General features: G+C 51.0%; 1 protein-coding gene across 1 annotated transcript in view; it reads left to right on the forward strand.

The window, feature by feature from the left end:
• Positions 1-3,063: 3,063 nt before the first annotated feature.
• MACF1 (microtubule actin crosslinking factor 1) overlaps positions 3,064-17,002 on the forward strand; it is a 337,049-nt gene continuing 323,110 nt past the window's right edge. Inside the window, exon 1 of the mRNA XM_038758002.1 lies at positions 3,064-3,247. Coding sequence (XP_038613930.1) covers positions 3,064-3,247 — 184 coding nt within the window. The remainder of the gene's footprint in view (positions 3,248-17,002) is intronic.

The following is a 17,002-nucleotide window of genomic DNA, read 5'->3' on the forward strand; positions in this document are numbered from 1 at the left end:
CCTTCTCCCTGCCAAGGACCCCCGTTCCTCTTTCCCCTCTTCCTCCTCTTCCTCCTCCTCGTCTCCTTTTCCCCCTGGGTGGCCGGGAATACCCGCCTCACGCTCCCTAGGAATCGGGGTTCCTCTCTTTGTCATCCTCCCCAGGCCAAACCTGGCATTCAGCAAGATGGGCGGTTCCGCCCGGTTCCGTTTGAGGCTCGTGTCCCCACCACCGGTTTTTTTTTTTGGGTGGGGGGCGATCCGGGTTTTGGGGAGGGGCACTGGGAGGAAAACGGGATCCGGGAAGGGAGACGGGAATAACGGGAGCCGGCGATCCGGGCTGGGCATTCCTTACCAATTCCCTGAATTGGGCCCCCAGGGTAGGAGAAGAGGATATTTGGGAGATAAAATGGGTGTGAGAGATAAGGCTGCATTCTGCTGCCTCTGCTAACCCCCTTGACTGCCCCCCCAAAACCCCCTATATGCCCCCCAATATTCACAAGGTTTAGGGAGACCCCATTGGCCTTCGCTGGTTCAGGACCAGCGGACTGTAGAAATCGCTATATTCGTGGTCCTGTAAACGTGCCAGGCGCTGCTTCTTTTCAGATTTCTTTCATGTTAATTGTCGCAGTCTGTCCTCACCGCAGGCGGAGGCAGACGTTACTGTCCCCCATTTTACGGGTGGGGAAACTGAGGCACAGAGGGGCCAAATGAATCCATTGCTCGACCGCATCAATCAATCAATAATCGGTCAGTGGTGTTTACTGAGCGCTTCCTGTGGGCTCAGAACCGTAGTAAGTGCTTGGAAGAGCACAAAAGAGCGCGTGGGCACAATCCCTGACTTCATGGAGTTTACGGTCTACCAGTCTCCCTTTATTCACCCCCCATCCCAGCCCGGCAGCACTTACCTACATATCCGTAATCAGTTTATTAATTTCTATTGATGTCTGTCTCCCCCTCCAGACCGTAAGCCCGTTGTGGGCAGGGAATGTGTCTGTTATAGTGTACTCTCCCGAGCACTCGGTGCAGTGTTCTGCGGACCGTAAGCGCTCGATAAATACAATTGAGTGACCGACTAAACTGGAACGTGGGTGGACGTTACCCTGAAGAGGAACGGGCAGGGGTTAGATGTAGCCACACAGGCTCTCCCCGGGGTGGGCAAGGAGGCCTGCCAGAGAGGCAGATATTACGAGGAGGGCACCTCAGCCGATATTGCCAGGGCACTGCTGAGGGGGCAGCGAGCCCACCGGGGGTATTGCCTGGGGCAGACTCCCGCCTGCTCGTCTGCCTGTGCTCTCTTACAGAGTCATGCTAGGAGTGAGGCTGTGCGGTTGGGTAGCCATGGCTGGCACGGCGAGGGGGCCTGCTTGCCACCCCAGCTGGTCCCATCTGGCCCTCGCTGAACGGCAGCTCCACAGACCCAGCTCTCGCAGGCGACCGGTTGGCTCTGCGATTGATGGGCTCCCCACGGATTGACCCCTTCATGTTCCATCCTTGACCCGGGGATTCAGTTGGTGAGCCCACTGTTGGGTAGGGACCGCCTCTATATGTTGCCAACTTGGACTTCCCAAGCGCTTAGTACAGCGCTCTGCACACAGTAAGCGCTCAATAAATACGATTGAATGAATGAATGATTGAAGTGGGCCAGATTCCTTCCGCCCTCCCTGCCTCTCAAAATGGGCTTACCAGAGAGGTCATCTCATCCAGTCCCCTGCCTCCAGGCAAAACCACCCCTGTAACCTCCAGGAGAGGATTAGGTGAGGGTGGCAATCTTGAGAAGCAGCATGGCCTAGTGGAAAGAGCATCGGCCTAGAAGCCAGAAGACCCGGGTTCTAATCCCAGCTCTGTCAATCGCTCTGTCATATTGCTTGCTCTGTGACTTTAGGCAAATCAACTTCTCTGTGCCTCAGTTTCCCTGTAAAATAGGGATTCAATGCCTGCTTTCCCTCCTTCTTCGCAGTGTGAGCCCCGTGTGGGGCAGGGACTGTGTCCGACTTCATTGACTTGTACCTACCCCAGTGCTTAGAATAGTGTTTGGCACGTAAAAAGTGCTTAATAAATACCAGGATTTTTGGAAGACAAGAGAAATTGGATTCCTAGAATCCCAGGGCTGGCAAGGACCCTTCCCTCCATTGCTCACCTAAAGTCCTGGTGGACTGGAATGAGGAGGGGGTGAGAGTGTGCACTTTGGGGGCTACCTAGATCCCAAGCGAGCATGCTCTGAGACCATCGGTCCCAGACTCCTTGGAGCTCCGTTCTTTGTGTTTAGGGCCCGGCCTCAGGGTCTAATGGACAGGGACTCTCTGGGACTCAGCACTGAGGATGGTTCAAGACTACTGAATTTCCTCAAATCTCTGAGGCAGACACTATTGTTCTACCCCTTACACAGCGCTTAGAACAGTGCTTTGCACATAGTAAGCGCTCAATAAATGCCATTATTATTATTATTATTGAAAGGTCATCTGATCCAGTCCCCTGCTTGAAGCAGATGAATCCCTACACCAACCAGGACAGGTGATTTTTTTTTATGGAATTTGTTAAGCACTTACTAAATTCCAGGCACTCTTCTATAACACTGGGAGACACAAATTAATCAGGTGGGACACCATACCTGTCCCACATGGGACTCACACTCTTAATCCCCCTTTTTCAGATGAGATAACTGAGGCCCAGAGAAGTGAAATGACTTGCTTAAGGTCACAGAGCAGACAAGTGACAGAGCTGGGATTAAAACCCAGGTCCTTCTGGATTGTCAATCCCTTTTTTTAAAAAAAAACAGCTCTCCAGGTTGGAGAAGTGCTCTGCAAAGCTCATAGGGCACAAGGAAGACAAACCATGGATTTTTGTCCTGAATAAATCCTGATCAGCTTCCAGATGATGTGATTCTTGCAAGGCCTTCCCCTCTCCTCAGACTGAGCTAGATTAATCCTTCCTAGAGATGGAAAGCTCCCTTCTCCGCTTCCCACACTGGCCCATTCCCAAAGTCTGTTTCGGGAGCCCGGAGCCCGGAGCCAAGGGGCGTTCTGAGCAGGTTGCAAACTTCTCCCCTGCAGGTCTCCAACCCCGAGCATCCCGGTGCCAGAGATGTCTTCCTCGGATGAAGAGACCCTCAGCGAGAGGTCCTGCCAGAGTGAGCGGTCGGGGAGCCTGTCTCCCTGCCCTCCCGGGGACACTCTGCCCTGGAACTTACCCCTACATGAGCAGAAGAAACGCAAGAGCCAGGACTCAGTGCTTGACCCTGCGGAGAGAGCGGTGGTCCGAGTCGCCGGTAAGAGAAAGGCCCCGGCCGTGGCTTAAGCGTCGTTTCAGGGGTGGAGGGCGAGGCGGGCAGTTGCAAAGACCACCAGGATGCCCAGGGCTGTCACGCTTTTAGGGGTGGGAGAGTCAGAATAATTCAGTTTATATTCCCTGTAACGTATAATGTGCTGCTGCCCCTCCTCTAACTGCTCCGAGGTTGTTGGGGTGGAGGGCGAGGAGGGCCGTTGCAAAGACCACCAGGATGCCCAGGGATGTCACGCTTTTAGGTGTGGGAGAGTCAGAATAATTCAGCTTGGATTCCCTGTAATGTTTAATGTGCTGCTGCCCCTCCTCTAGCTGCCCCGAGGTTGTTGGGGTGGAGGGCGAGGAGGGCAGTTGCAAAGACCACCAGCATGCCCAGGGATGTCACGCTTTTAGGGGTGGGAGAGTCAGAATAATTCAGCTTGGATTCCCTGTAACGTTTAATGTGCTGCTGCCCCTCCTCTAGCTGCCCCGAGGTTGTTGGGGTGGAGGGGACAGGGAGTCGGGTGTGATGTTGGCAGCCCCAGAACCCATGGATTTAGTGGAGCTCAGGTCCGGAGGGCCAGTTGAAATTTCCTCAGGATGGCTTCTGCTTGAGTTCTGGAAGCTGGACACCTCCAATCTTGTCCCACTTTCTTTTGCCATGGGCCCGGAGGAGGTCGGATGCAGGACAAAGTCTGTCTCCCACTGGCTTGAGTTCTTGTTTGTGGTTTTTTTTCTTTTGGTATTATTAAGCGCTTGCTCTGTGTCAAATGCTGGGGAAGGTACAAGTTAATTAGGTTGGACACAGTCCCGTATCCGTGTCCTAGGGGCCTGGGAGTTATATTGATATCGAGGTGTCCACTGGATGCCAGGCACTGCACTGAGCGCTTGGGAAAGTAGAACGGAAGCACATACAAGTTACCTTTTCAGAAGGAGCAGCAGAGAGCAGAGAACCACCGTGGCTTCGTGGTTAAAACGCAGGTATGGGAGGCAGAGGACCTGGGTTCTAATCCCAGTTCTGCCACTTGTCTGCTGTGTGTCAATGGGCAGGTCACTTCCCTATATAGTAATGATAGTAATAATAATTGTGGTATTTGTTAAGTACTTATTGTGTGCCAGGCACTTTACTAAGTGCTACCTCAGTTACCTCATCTGTAAAATGGGGATTAAGACTGTGAGCCAATCTAATTATCTTGTATCTACCCGAGCGCTTAGTACAGTATCGAGCGCTTGCTGTTTGCAGAACAGTTTAAAGTCTTGAACTGACTTGAGGAGGGGCTGGTTCCTGCTGCGAAGCAGTGTGGCCTAATGAATCTGGAAGTCAGGAGACCCGTGCTCTCTAATCCCACTCTGCCTCTGGTCTTCTGGGTGCCCTTAGGCAAGACACTTCACCTCTCTGGGCATCTTCTAGACTGTGAGCCCGTTTTGGGGGAGGGACCATCTTTATATGTTTCCAACTTGTACTTCCCAAGCGCTTAGTACAGTGCTCTGCACACAGTAAGTGCTCAATAAATATGATTGAATGAATGAATGAATCTTTCCTCCTCTGTCAAATGGGAATAAGGTACCTGCTCTCTCTACCTCTAGAGAGGGCAAGCCCCAGGTAGAACTGGGTCTGATTTTCTCGTACCTGCTACAGTGCTTAATAACAGTGCTTAGCATATAATAAGTGCTAACTAATAATAATAATGATGGCATTTGTTAAGCGCTTACTATATGCCAAGCACTGTTCTGAGCACTGGGGGGGATACAAGGTAATCAGATTGTCCCACATGGGGTTTACTGTCTTAATCCTCATTTTACAGATGAGGTAACTGAGGCCCAGAGAAGTTAGGTGACTTGCCCAAAGTCACACAGCAGACAAGTGGCGGAGTTGGGATTAGAACCCATGACCTCTGACTCCAAAGCCCGTTCTCTTTCCACTGAGCCACGCTGCTTCCCAAGTACTATTTACAAGTGCTAAAAAAGCACTATTATTTTATTATTATTATTATTATTGTTGCTCCCAGCAGTCAGCACAGTGCTCTGGCACATAATAAAGCGCTTAATAAACACCATAATAATTATTATTGTGGAAGGGTAAGGAATGTCGTGTAATGTGTTTTTGGGGCAGATTTCACATTAAAAATAACCTGTGAATTGCAGCTCGGTTGCAGGTGGTAGGAAGAAAAAGGCAAAGAGTGTTGTGACACTGTTTTGGAGGGCATGTTAAAATATTAATGTCGTTTTAAAATTCCGGTTTGGGGTCTCTGCCAAAGGCAGCTTTGTCCTGGGAATGGGAGCTCCAGTGGGGGATGGGGGTGGTCTGTGGGGACCGGTGATGAGTTTCGACTCCAGGGTGGGGGCTGGTCGTGTTAGATGGATGTCAAATGTTGTGTGGCTGTAAAGCTAGTTGCAATTTAGAATCTTTGACTCTGAAAAGGAAATGAAATGGCATTAGGATGGGTGGTCCAGCTGTGGTCTCACTCTCCTCTTCCTTCCCCAAGTCCCTGGATCCAGAAGTGGAGGGGGGCGTGGAGGGGGGGGTGCTTGGGGATGTCTCCTACCAAACACACTGCATTTAATAATAATAATAATAATAATGTTGGCATCTATTAAGCGCTTACTATGTGCAAAGCACTGTTCTAAGCGCTGGGGAGGTTACAAGGTGATCAGGTTGTCCCGCAGGGGGCTCACAGTCCTCATCCCCATTTTCCAGATGAGGGAACTGAGGCCCAGAGAAGTGAAGTGACTTGCCCGAAGTCACCCAGCTGACAATTGGCGGAGCCGGGACTTGAACCCATGACCTCTGACTCCAAAGCCTGGGCTCTTTCCACTGAGCCACGCTGCTTCTCTTCCCTTCCTTCGGGCACTCAGGGCACTTCCTTGACCCTCCACCTGGTTCCGGGGCTGGGGGCGGGTGGGGGGGGCGGTGGGTCTCTCCCCGGATGAACCCTGCTTATGACTGGGATGTGGATTTGTGGATTCATCCATTCAATCGTATCTATTGAGCGCTTACTCTGTGCAGAACAGTGTACTAAGCCCTTGGGAGAGTACAATATAACAATCGACACATTCCCTGCTTACAACATGGACTGCAGCTCGGAGGCGGGTGAAGGAGGAGGGAAAGGAGAGGAGGAGCTGGGATATGGAGGTGGCTCCCTAAAGCTAGCGGGGAAGGCACATTACATCAGGGATACCGTGAACTTGGAGCTCAGGGAGAGAACCTAATGGATAGAGCCGCGTGGCTGGGAGTCAGAAGGACTTTCATTCTAATCCCGGCTCTGCCACGTACCTTGCGTCAGTCACTTCATTGCTCTGTGCCTCAGTGCCCTCACCTGGAAAATTGGGATTAAGACCGTGAGCCTCATGTGGGATGTGGACTGTGTCCAGCCTGATTAGCCTGTACCTACCCCAGCCGTTAATACAATGGCTGGCACAGAGTAAGTGCTTAACGGCAGCGTGACTCAGTGGAAAGAGCCCAGGCTTGGGAGTCAGAGATCAAGGGTTCTAATCCCAGCTTCGCCACTTGTCAGCTGTGTGGCTTTGGGCAAGTCACTTCACTTCTCTGGGCCTGTTACCTCATCTGGAAAATGGGGATTAAGACTGTGAGCCCCATGTGGGACAACCAGATTTCCTTGTATCCCCGTCAGTGCTCAGAACAGTGCTTGGCACATAATATGCGCTTAACAAATCATTGCTATTACTATTATTATTAACAAATACTATTTAAATTGCACACCCTGGGCCCTACTAGGCTCTCTCCACGCCCTTTTTCTGTCCCAATCTTCCTTCTTTCCAGCTTCTGAGCCCAGCCCCCTCCACCCATCTTTCTGCATCCCCCTCTCCCAGATTTTCATTTCCTGCCGTCTCTTTCCCTGTCTCTTCCCACGGCAGCCATGTTCAGTGGCCCATCCCTTTATTCACTTTTTCGTTCATGCACTGCAGGGAAGATTTCCTGAGCCGGCCCATCTTCAGTCAACACCGAGAGGGTCTGCCGGGAGAGAGGATTCCCTCTTCTGTGGCTCAGAACTCTTGGGAACCTCTCCGAGGACCCCAGGACTGAAGTCAATAATTTCTCCTTATATTCAGGAGCTGGCTAGTCCTTTTCCCCAAAAGGCTCCCATCACCTCATTCATTCATATTTACTGGGCACTTACTGTGTGCAGAGCACTGTAGTAAGCAGCTGGGGGAGTACGATATAACAATAAAACAGACACATTCCCCACCCACAACGAGCTTTCAGTCCAGACGTGATCTGGCAACAACCCTGTCATCATCAGTGAGGTAGGGAAGGGGAAACTAAGGCCCAGAGAGGTTGAGTGACTTATGTGAGGTCGCACAGCAATTTAGCGAAAGGGAACCAAGAAGAGGAACACAGGATTCCTGGCTCCCAGTCCCATTGCTCCCTACCCTAACAAGGGCTATCCAGGAGAGCAAATGCTCAAGTGAAGAATGATAACAGTTTCGATGCAAAGCCCCATTTTCACGGCTCCTTCTATTTGAGTCAGGGGAGCTAGGGATGGGTACTGTTGGGAGATTTGGAACTCGCTCCTCAGGGCAAACCAGGTTGGCACGCCTTACCGAAGGCCTCAGCACCGGCCTGAACTCTGGAGATGACAACTGGATTTTCCACCCCCCAGGGCAGCCACGGCAGTGTCAGTGACATTTTCCAAAGGCTTAGTACAGTGCTCAGCACACAGTAAGTGCTCAATAAATACGATTGAATGAATTAATTAATTTGAGGAACCTCCCCGGCATCCTCCTTCATTGGCTAAAATCTCACCTTGAGCTAAAAGACTCAGCAGGCACTTTTTCCACCTCCCCCAGCACCTATCTCTCTTCACCCCAAGCTACCTACTCTCCCCCCAACAGAGACCAAGTGGGAAGGAGGAAGGGGGGTTCTTTCATCGGGATCGGTGGTATCTATTGAGCCCTTATTGTTCGCGACCTAAATAACTTGCACCTACTCCAGCGCTTAGAACAGTGTTTGACAGATAGTAAGCGCTTAACAAATACCATAAAAAAATGACCGTGTGCGGCGCAATGTACAAAGCGCTTGGCGGAGAACAATGGAAAGCAGTCGGGGGGTGCCTCCACTGCTAGGGGAGCCTCCAGAGATAAGCAGCGGCAGCTGCAGAGATGCCCCGAGCAAGCGTCCCACCAGCTGGTCAGCTCCTGCTCATTGAACCAAAATCTGGGTCAGATTAGCTGCAGGACGATAAAACAACCCTAAAGACAGCAAAGGTCAGCGAGGCCCGGAGATCCCAGCGGGGATGCTGCGCTGTGCCTGCCATGTGGGGCTGAGGAAGAGGAGGAGGAAGAGGAGGAGGAGGAGGAGGAGGCAGAAGGGCAGTGAATGCCCTCCCTCCTAATATCCAACAGACAGTTATTCTCCCCCGCCTTCAAAGCTTTACTGTAGGCACATCTCCTTCATCATCAATCGTATTTATTGAGCGCTTACTATGTGCAGAGCACTGTACTAAGCGCTTGGGAAGTACAAATTGGCAACATATACAGACAGTCCCTACCCAACAGTGGGCTCACAGCCCCTTCAAGGGGCCTTCCCTGACTAAGGCCTCCTTTCTTCTTCTCCCATTCCCTTCTGCATCGCCCTGACTTGCTGCCTTTATCATTCATTCAATCATATTGAGCGCTTACTGTGTGCAGAGCACTGTACTAAGCGCTTGGGAAGTACAAGTTGGCAACACATATTATTATTAACAAATACTACTTAATACTATTTAAATTGCACACCCTGGGCCCTACTAGGCTCTCTCCACTCCCTTTTTCTGTCCCAATCTTCCTTCTTTCCAGCTTCTCAGCCTTTATTCTTTAGACTGTGAGCCCACTTTTTAGACTGTGAGCCCACTGTTGGGTAGGGACTGTCTTTATATGTTGCCAACTTGTACTTCCCAAGCGCTTAGTACAGTGCTCTGCACACAGTAAGCACTCAATAAATACGATTGATTGATTGATTGATTATTCACCCCCCTCCCAACCCCACGGCACTGAATGTCCCTATCTATCATTCATTTCTTTATATTAATGTCTGTCTCCCCTTCTGAACTGTGAGCTCATTGGGGACAGGGAAAGCATCTGTTATTATATTGTACTCTCCCAATCGCTTAGTACAGTGCTCTGCACACAGTAAGCGCTCAATAATTACGACTGAATGAATGAATGAGGCAGGGGGAGGATGGATCAGGAGGAGGAGGAGGCGGCAGGAGGGAAGAAGCAGGGAGAGGCAGAGGAGGAGGAAGGGGGAAGGAGGATCATCATCATCATCATCAATCGTATTTATTGAGTGCTTACTGTGTGCAGAGCACTGTACTAAGCGCTTGGGAAGTACAAGTTGGCAACATATAGAGACAGTCCCTACCCAACGGTGGGCTCACAGTCTAAAAGGGGGAGAAGGATGCAGAAGGAGGAGAATAAGGCAGGGGAGGAGGAGACGAGAGCAGGGAGAGGCAGGAGGAGGCAAGTGGCAGGCTTAAGGCCTAGCAAAGCGTGGGGAGAGCTACTGCAACGCCCAGTGGTTTGTTGGCTGTGGCTCTGCAGGAACAGGGGAGGGGAGAATGCATGTGGGCTCATGAGAGCCGCCGGGGCCTCCTGACTGGGTCCGGGCAGGGGAGGGGGCTGCCGGAACCTGCTGCTGGCCACCCTTGTGATTTTGGGAGCCCCGGACCTTGTCAACTCTCATTATCCAGCAAGGCGTAAGCCAGCAGGGGCTGTGTTGGAGGAAGGAGGAGCCTCAAGCTGAAGCCCCGACCTGGCTTCCCCTAGGGAAAATTCCCATGAATGCACCCGGGCTGGCCTCAGTATTAATTATCCACAATCCACCCAAGCGTTGCCATAAAGAGCGGCTTTTAATTTGACTCTATGATTTGCCTGTTTCGTCTCGCCGACTGTCAGGATATTTTCTAGGTCTCCCCCTCGATGTCCAGAGCGGGTCGGCGGCTCGGGAGCTCCCGCCCTTGTCTTATTCTCTGCTCTCGGATTGGGTGCTGGACGCTGTCGGTCAAAAAGCAAAAGGGGCTTTTTAAATGCTATTTGTTGAGCGCTTATTATGTGCCAGGCACTGTTCGAGACGATGGAGTAGATACAGGGGGATCAGGTTGGACACAGTCCCTGTCCCTCATGGGGCTCACGGTTTTAATCCCTGTTTTACAGATGAGGTGACTGAGGCACAGACATGCCCAGGGTCACACAGCAGACACGTTTCAGAACCAGGATTAGAACCCAGATCCTCCTGATTCCCAGGCCTGTGCTCTCTCCATTAGGCCATGTTGCTTCTCATGGGGTTCCGTGGCCTGGAGCTTCTTGGGCTTCCCTGGGGTTTGATTGAAGGAAGATAAATGGGAGACAGGGAAACGGGAGACCCAGGAGTTGGGTTCCTGGTTGATCAACTGGATGCTCAGAATCAGCAGGTTGCCTATTCAGGCCTTAGTGTCTCAAAATGTTCAAAGGGGCTAATGTCACTTCCTCATCCTGTTGAGATAAACTGACCAGAATTTGGGGCCGCAAAGTGGGCTGGGACGGAGAAGGGAGGGGGGGAAAAGGATCCTGGAAGGGAAAGGAAAGAGAGGAGTAAGGGGAGGGAGAAAGGGAAACGCTAGAAAGTGAGGGAAAGATGGGTAGCTATAGGGATTGGGATGGAATGGGAAGCTGCCTGGCCTAGTGGATAGAGCACAGGCCTAAGAGTCAGGACCTAGGTTCTAATCCGGGCTCCGACACTTGTCTGCTGTGTGACCTTGGACAAGTCACTTCACTTCTCTGTGCTTGTTACCTCATCTGTAAAATGGGGATTGAGACCAGTAGCCCCATGTGGGACAGGGACTGTGTCCAACCCGATTTGTTTGTATCCACTCCAGCGCTTAGTACAGTGCCTGGCGCATGGTAAGCGCTGAACAAATACAATTAAAAAAACAAACAAACAACTTACCTTCCCCACGATGGTCCTTAACCATCCATACTGCTTGCCACCCTCCCCGCCTCTGCTAATCTCGGCCAAAATTGCCCAAGCCGATATCCTCAGACAGTGGTGGGCGGTGAGCCATGGTGGTGGGTGGGTGGGACAGTCATAGTTGCCTGGCATGGTTAAACTGACTCCTCCAGAAGTGGGATGGGTATTTCCAGCCCAGAGATGATGCTTTTCTGGTCTTGTTAGAAATTCCCATCCCTGCCCTGGAGATGTCAGTCATTCATTCAATCGTATTTATTGAGCGCATACTATGTGCAGAGCACTAAGTGCCAAGGTAGAAGTTGAGAAGCAGCGTGGCTCAGTGGAAAGAGCATGGGCTTTGGAGTCAGAGGTCATGGGATCAAATCCTGGCTCCGCTGATTGTCAGCTGTGTGACTTTGGGCAAGTCACTTCACTTCTCTGGGCCTCAGTTCCCTCATCTGTAAAATGGGGATTAAGACTGTGAGCCCCCCGTGGGGCAACTGGATCACTTTGTAACCTCCCCAGTGCTTAGAACAGTGCTTTGTACATAGTAAGAGCTTAATAAATGCCATCATTATTATTATTATTAAGTGATGGCAGCACCAGTGTCAGTGGCTCCAGTTGTCCCCCTTGCCTTTTCAGCTGAGGGGTCCCATATCACCACCCCAGCCCTGAATCGGTCCAATCTGAGGCCGGATGGAGTTCCCAATAGGGTGACCGTAGTGCCTCAACTAGGTTATCCAGTCACCTGCTGTTGGGAGAATCCTGAAATCAACATTTGCCAAGTGATTTCCATATCGGACAGCTCCTGGAAGGACTCTGCCTTACCCTCAGTGTCTGTACTCTCTGTCCTTCCTGCCTAAAGAGCAACGAGTCTTTTCTTAGACCAGACGTTCTTCCCCAGCTCCACGCCCAAAAAGCGAGCAGGTTTTGAATCCTAAAGACTTCTTATTTTTTGCCCAGTTTTTCAGGAAGAGCTTCTATCCATTCTGCCTGAAATCCCCAAGTCCCTGGCCTCCTGGGTGCAGTAATCATTGATGGGAACAGCTTGGGTCACAGGGAAGAGAGTCAGAGTTGATAGGATAGTCCAGACGGGGCCCACATCCTGGCGAACGGGTTTCTCACAAGCCTCTGCTGCTGTGGGACGATAGGGGTGAGGAAAGCTGCCGTATTGGGGGGAGAGGGCTCAGCTCCCCAACAACCCCATGCTCCCGCTCCCTGGAGTTCCTCCTGCTGGGAGGTCTGGTCACCCCCCACCCCCAAGCATTGACCCCAACTGCGTGAAGGCCACTGAGAATTGTAAAAAAAAAAATAATAAACCCTGATAACTGCCCCCGGAATTACATATAATTCATGGGTTCTAATCCCCACTCCGCCACTTGTCTTCTGCGTAATCTTGGGCAAGTCACTTCACTTCTCTGTGCCTCAGTTACCTCATCTGTAAAATGGGGATTGAGGCTGTGAGCCCCACATGGGGCAGGGACTGCGTCCAACCCGCTTTGCTTGTATCCACCTCAATGCTTAGTACAAGTATTTAACAAATACCACAATTATTATAATGCAGTGTAAACCCTTAAAACCATCTCCAGTTGATAAGGAAACCTCACTGCTTTCCTCCCTGTACTTGGAGGGTAGTGGGTTTGGGTCAGAACAGGACTGGCTTGAATTTCACATGGGATCCTTCTCTCATGACCAGAGGACTTTGGGACTCCATCCTGGGTCCAGAAGACCCTAGGAAACTGGCTGGGCTCTGGGCCCCTTAATGAGGATTCTGGGTGTGTTCAAACTGGGCGTCCTCTGGAGCATCTCTGGACCAGTAGATTAGGAATCATTTCTGCTTTCTCCTTCCCCTTCCTCCCCAGGACAGAAATAGCAGGTAGGGACCCCCTGCAAGGGACCTTGGCTTGACTGAAGGCCTCTGGCCTCCTGCTCATGTGGGGAGAGGTCTGAGGTCCTCAAAAATCTCCAGTGGCTACCAATCAACCTACGCATCAGGCAGAAACTCCTCACCCTGGGCTTCAAGGCTGTCCATCACCTCGCCCCCTCCTACCTCACCTCCCTTCTCTCCTTCTCCAGCCCGCACCCTCCACTCCTCTGCCGTGAATCTCCTCACTGTGCCTCATTCTCGCCTGTCCCGCCATCGACCCCCGGCCCACGTCATCCCCCTGGCCTGGAATGCCTTCCCTCCGCATATCTGCCAAGCTAGCTCTCTTCCTCCCTTCAAGGCCATACTGAGAGCTCACCTTCTCCAGGAGGCCTTCCCACACTGAGCCCCCTCCTTCCTCTTCCCCTTTTCCCCCTCTCCATCCCCCCCGCCTTACCTCCTTCCCCTCCCCACAGCACCTGTATATATGTTTGTACGGATTTATTACTCTATTTATTTTACTTGTACATATCTATTCTATTTATTTTATTTTGTTAATACGTTTTGTTTTGTTCTCTGTCTCCCCCTTCTAGACTGTGAGCCCACTGTTGGGTAGGGACCGTCTCTATATGTTGCCAACTTGTACTTCCGAAGTGCTTAGTACAGTGCTCTGCACACAGTAAGTGCTCAATAGATACGATTGATTGATTGAGGAACAAGTGAGAAGCAGCATACCTAGTGGGTACAGCACGGGCTTGGGAGTCTAATCCCAGCTTCCCCACTTTTCTGCTGTGTGACCTTGGGCAAATCATTTCATTTCCTTTGTGCTCAGTTACCTCATCTGTAAAATGGGGTCTAAGACTGTGAGCCTCATGTGGGATATGGACCAGGTTACTCCGTCTCTACCCCAGCGCTTAGAACGGTGCCTGGCACATAGTAAGCGTTTAACAAGTACCATTAAAAAGACACAAAACTTTCCTCTGATGTCCTGCTTTTGATCTCTGCCTCTGCCCTGTCTCTGATAGGGGAGCATCTGCTGGCCTGAGGGTTTGTGCCAGTGTGTGTGTTTGGGTGGGGGGAGTCGGGGAGAAGGCTCAGTCCTCACTTGCCCCAAGCTGCTGTTTCCCATTTCAGGTTTGGGCTGCTGAAGGTTGTTCTGTGGGTAGATGTGAAAAGACGCATTGTAGAACAGTGCTTTGCACATAGTAAGCACTTAATAAATGCCACTATTATTATTATTATTATTCTGTGGGTAGCTCAATCCAGTTCCTGACTGGTAGGTAACCACAGCTCTTCAAACTGCCTCAAGCCCTAATTCATCCATTCATTCAATCGTATTTATTGAGCGCCTACTGTGTGTAGAGCACTGTACTAAGTGCTTGGGAAGTACAAGTCGGGAACATAAATAATAATAATAATGATAGCATTTATTAAGCGCTTACTATGTGCAAGGCACTGTTCTAAGCGCTGGGGAGGTTACAAGGTGATCAGGTTGTCCCTCATGGGGCTCACAGTCTTAATCCCCATTTTACAGATGAGGTAACTGAGGCCCAGAGAAGTTAAGTGACTTGCCCAAAGTCACACAGCTGGCAATTGGCGGAGCTGGGATTTGAACCCATGACCTCTGACTCCAAAGCCCGGGCTCTTTCCACTGAGCCATGCTGCTGCTTTATAAAGAGATGGTCTCTACCCAACAACGGGCTCACAGTCTAGAAGAGGGAGACAGACAACAAAACATGTAGACAGCTGCACCTTCTGCCCATTCCTACAAAAAGCACAAACCCTCAGGGGAGCAGACATCCCAGGACAGAGACGGGGGCAGGGAGACCAAAGAACAGACAGGCCCCAGAGAGGGAGGGCATTCCTTGCCCTGTGACGGGGGCAGAGAGGCTTCGAGTTAGGTGGGGAGAGGGCAAAGCATTCCTGGCTGGTGGTGTGGATGAGGAATCCTGTTGAAGTCTTCTCATCTGCACAGCATTTGCTCTGAGGAATGCGATATGAGTTTGACAGATAGGCTGGGAGATTGCAAAGTGACCAGGGCCGACCCCTCCAAAGTGACCCCTGGGCTTACCTTGGAGGAGATGCTCAGGGCCCAGGAAATTGTGGGTATTGATTCCCGGGGGCCGCTCTCTGCCGATTTGGAGGTTAGAGACAGAACCAGACTCCCTGCACATTCAACAAGGAATAGGAAATGGCTCGCTGGGAGGCAGAGAGAGAGAGAGAGAGTGAAGTGGAAAGTGCTTTGCTAGTTGCTGTGGCAACCCAGATGGCTGAGTAACCATTTTGAGGGTTGCTATGGCGATGGGGGCTTTCGGGTGGCAACCACCTTCCCCCTCCTGGTTGCCGGCACCATCCGGGGACTCGCGGTTTCAGGGAAAAGAGCTCCCCGGGCAGGGGCGGGCAGCACTAGGGCCGGCTCAGCTCTGGGCACCTGGGGATCGGGGCTGGGGCTCTTGTGCCCTTCAGAACTCAGAGGAGGCTGTTCTGAAGCAGAAGAGGAGCGATGACAGGGAGAGGAAGATGAGAGCTCCTTCGGTTGTCAGAGAGGATGAACCGAAGCTGGAATGGGGGAACCAGAGCGTTAGTGAGACTGAATTTTTTGCTTCAAGTCTACAGATCACAAATTCCCTGAAGGGCTCCAGATTCTCAACTGTAGCAAAAAAAACCAAGGAGAAATTAGGGATCTGGGCGGCGTGGCGGGAAAGGGGAGCTCTGTAATGGAAAACCAACGCTAGTGATCCGAGCCCTGGACTCTCTTTGACTTTCTACCGCAAACTCAGAGAAACCAAAGAACGTGCTTGCCTTTCGGTAATTTATCTCCTTGCGGCCTTCAGAGGCCTAAGCAAGAACGGAGAAAGGGAGAATCGAATAATCAATCATACTTACTGAGTGCTTACCGTTCTAGACTGTGAGCCCGCTGTTGGGTAGGGACTGTCTCTATGTGTTGCCGACTTGTACTTCCCAAGCGCTTAGTACAGTGCTCTGCACACAGTAAGTGCTCAATAAATACGACTGATTGATTACCGTTTTGCAGAGCACAGTACTGAGGGTGCACTATAACAAAGTTGGTAGACACGTTCCCTGCCCACAACGAGTTTACAGTTTAGAGGGGGAGCCCGACATTATTATAAATCTGTAAATAACAGATACAGACATAAGTGCTGTGGGGCTGAGGGAGGGGTGAAAAAGGGAGCAAACCCAAATGCAAAGATGACACAGAAGGGAGTAGGGGAAGAGAAAAATGGGGTATTGAAGATGAGATCTGCTGGGGATTCCTACTGTCTGCCTCATCATCATCAATGACATTTAGAAGCAGCGTGGCTCAGTGGAAAAGAGCATGGGCTTTGGAGTCAGAGGTCATGGGTTCAAATCCCTCCTCTGCCACTTGTCAGCTGTGTGACTTTGGGCAAGTCACTTAACTTCTCTGGGCCTCAGTTCCCTCATCTGTAAAATGGGGATGACGACTGTGAGCCCCCCGTGGGACAACCTGATCACCTTGTAACCTCCCCAGTGCTTAGAACAGTGCTTTGCACCTAGTAAACGCTTAATAAATGCCATTATTATTATTTAGTGAGTGTTACTGTGTGCTGAGCACTGTTCTAAGTGTTTGGGAACATATCCAGTTACATGGCTCTTGCCCCCGAGGGCACATCCCAAGCAATGGGGCTGCACCCAGGGCAAGGGTGAAAGTGGGCAAACTAGCCTATGCGTGCCAAGGGGCTCTTTGGCCATTAGGAGGCTATTTTCTAGTTGCCCAGCTCTTTGATCCACTCACCTGCACCCCAGAGGGGTCAATTTAAGGTTCTCCTTGACATTTGGGTAATAATAATAATAATAATGATGGCCTTTAATCAATCAATCATATTTATTGAGTGCTTACTGTGTGCAGAGCACTGTACTGAGCACTTGGGAAGTACAAGTTGACAACATATAGAGACGGTCCCTACCCAACAGTGGGCTCACAGTCTAGAAGA

The sequence above is a fragment of the Tachyglossus aculeatus genome, chromosome 16 (assembly GCF_015852505.1).
Source record: "Tachyglossus aculeatus isolate mTacAcu1 chromosome 16, mTacAcu1.pri, whole genome shotgun sequence".
NCBI lineage: Eukaryota > Metazoa > Chordata > Mammalia > Monotremata > Tachyglossidae > Tachyglossus > Tachyglossus aculeatus.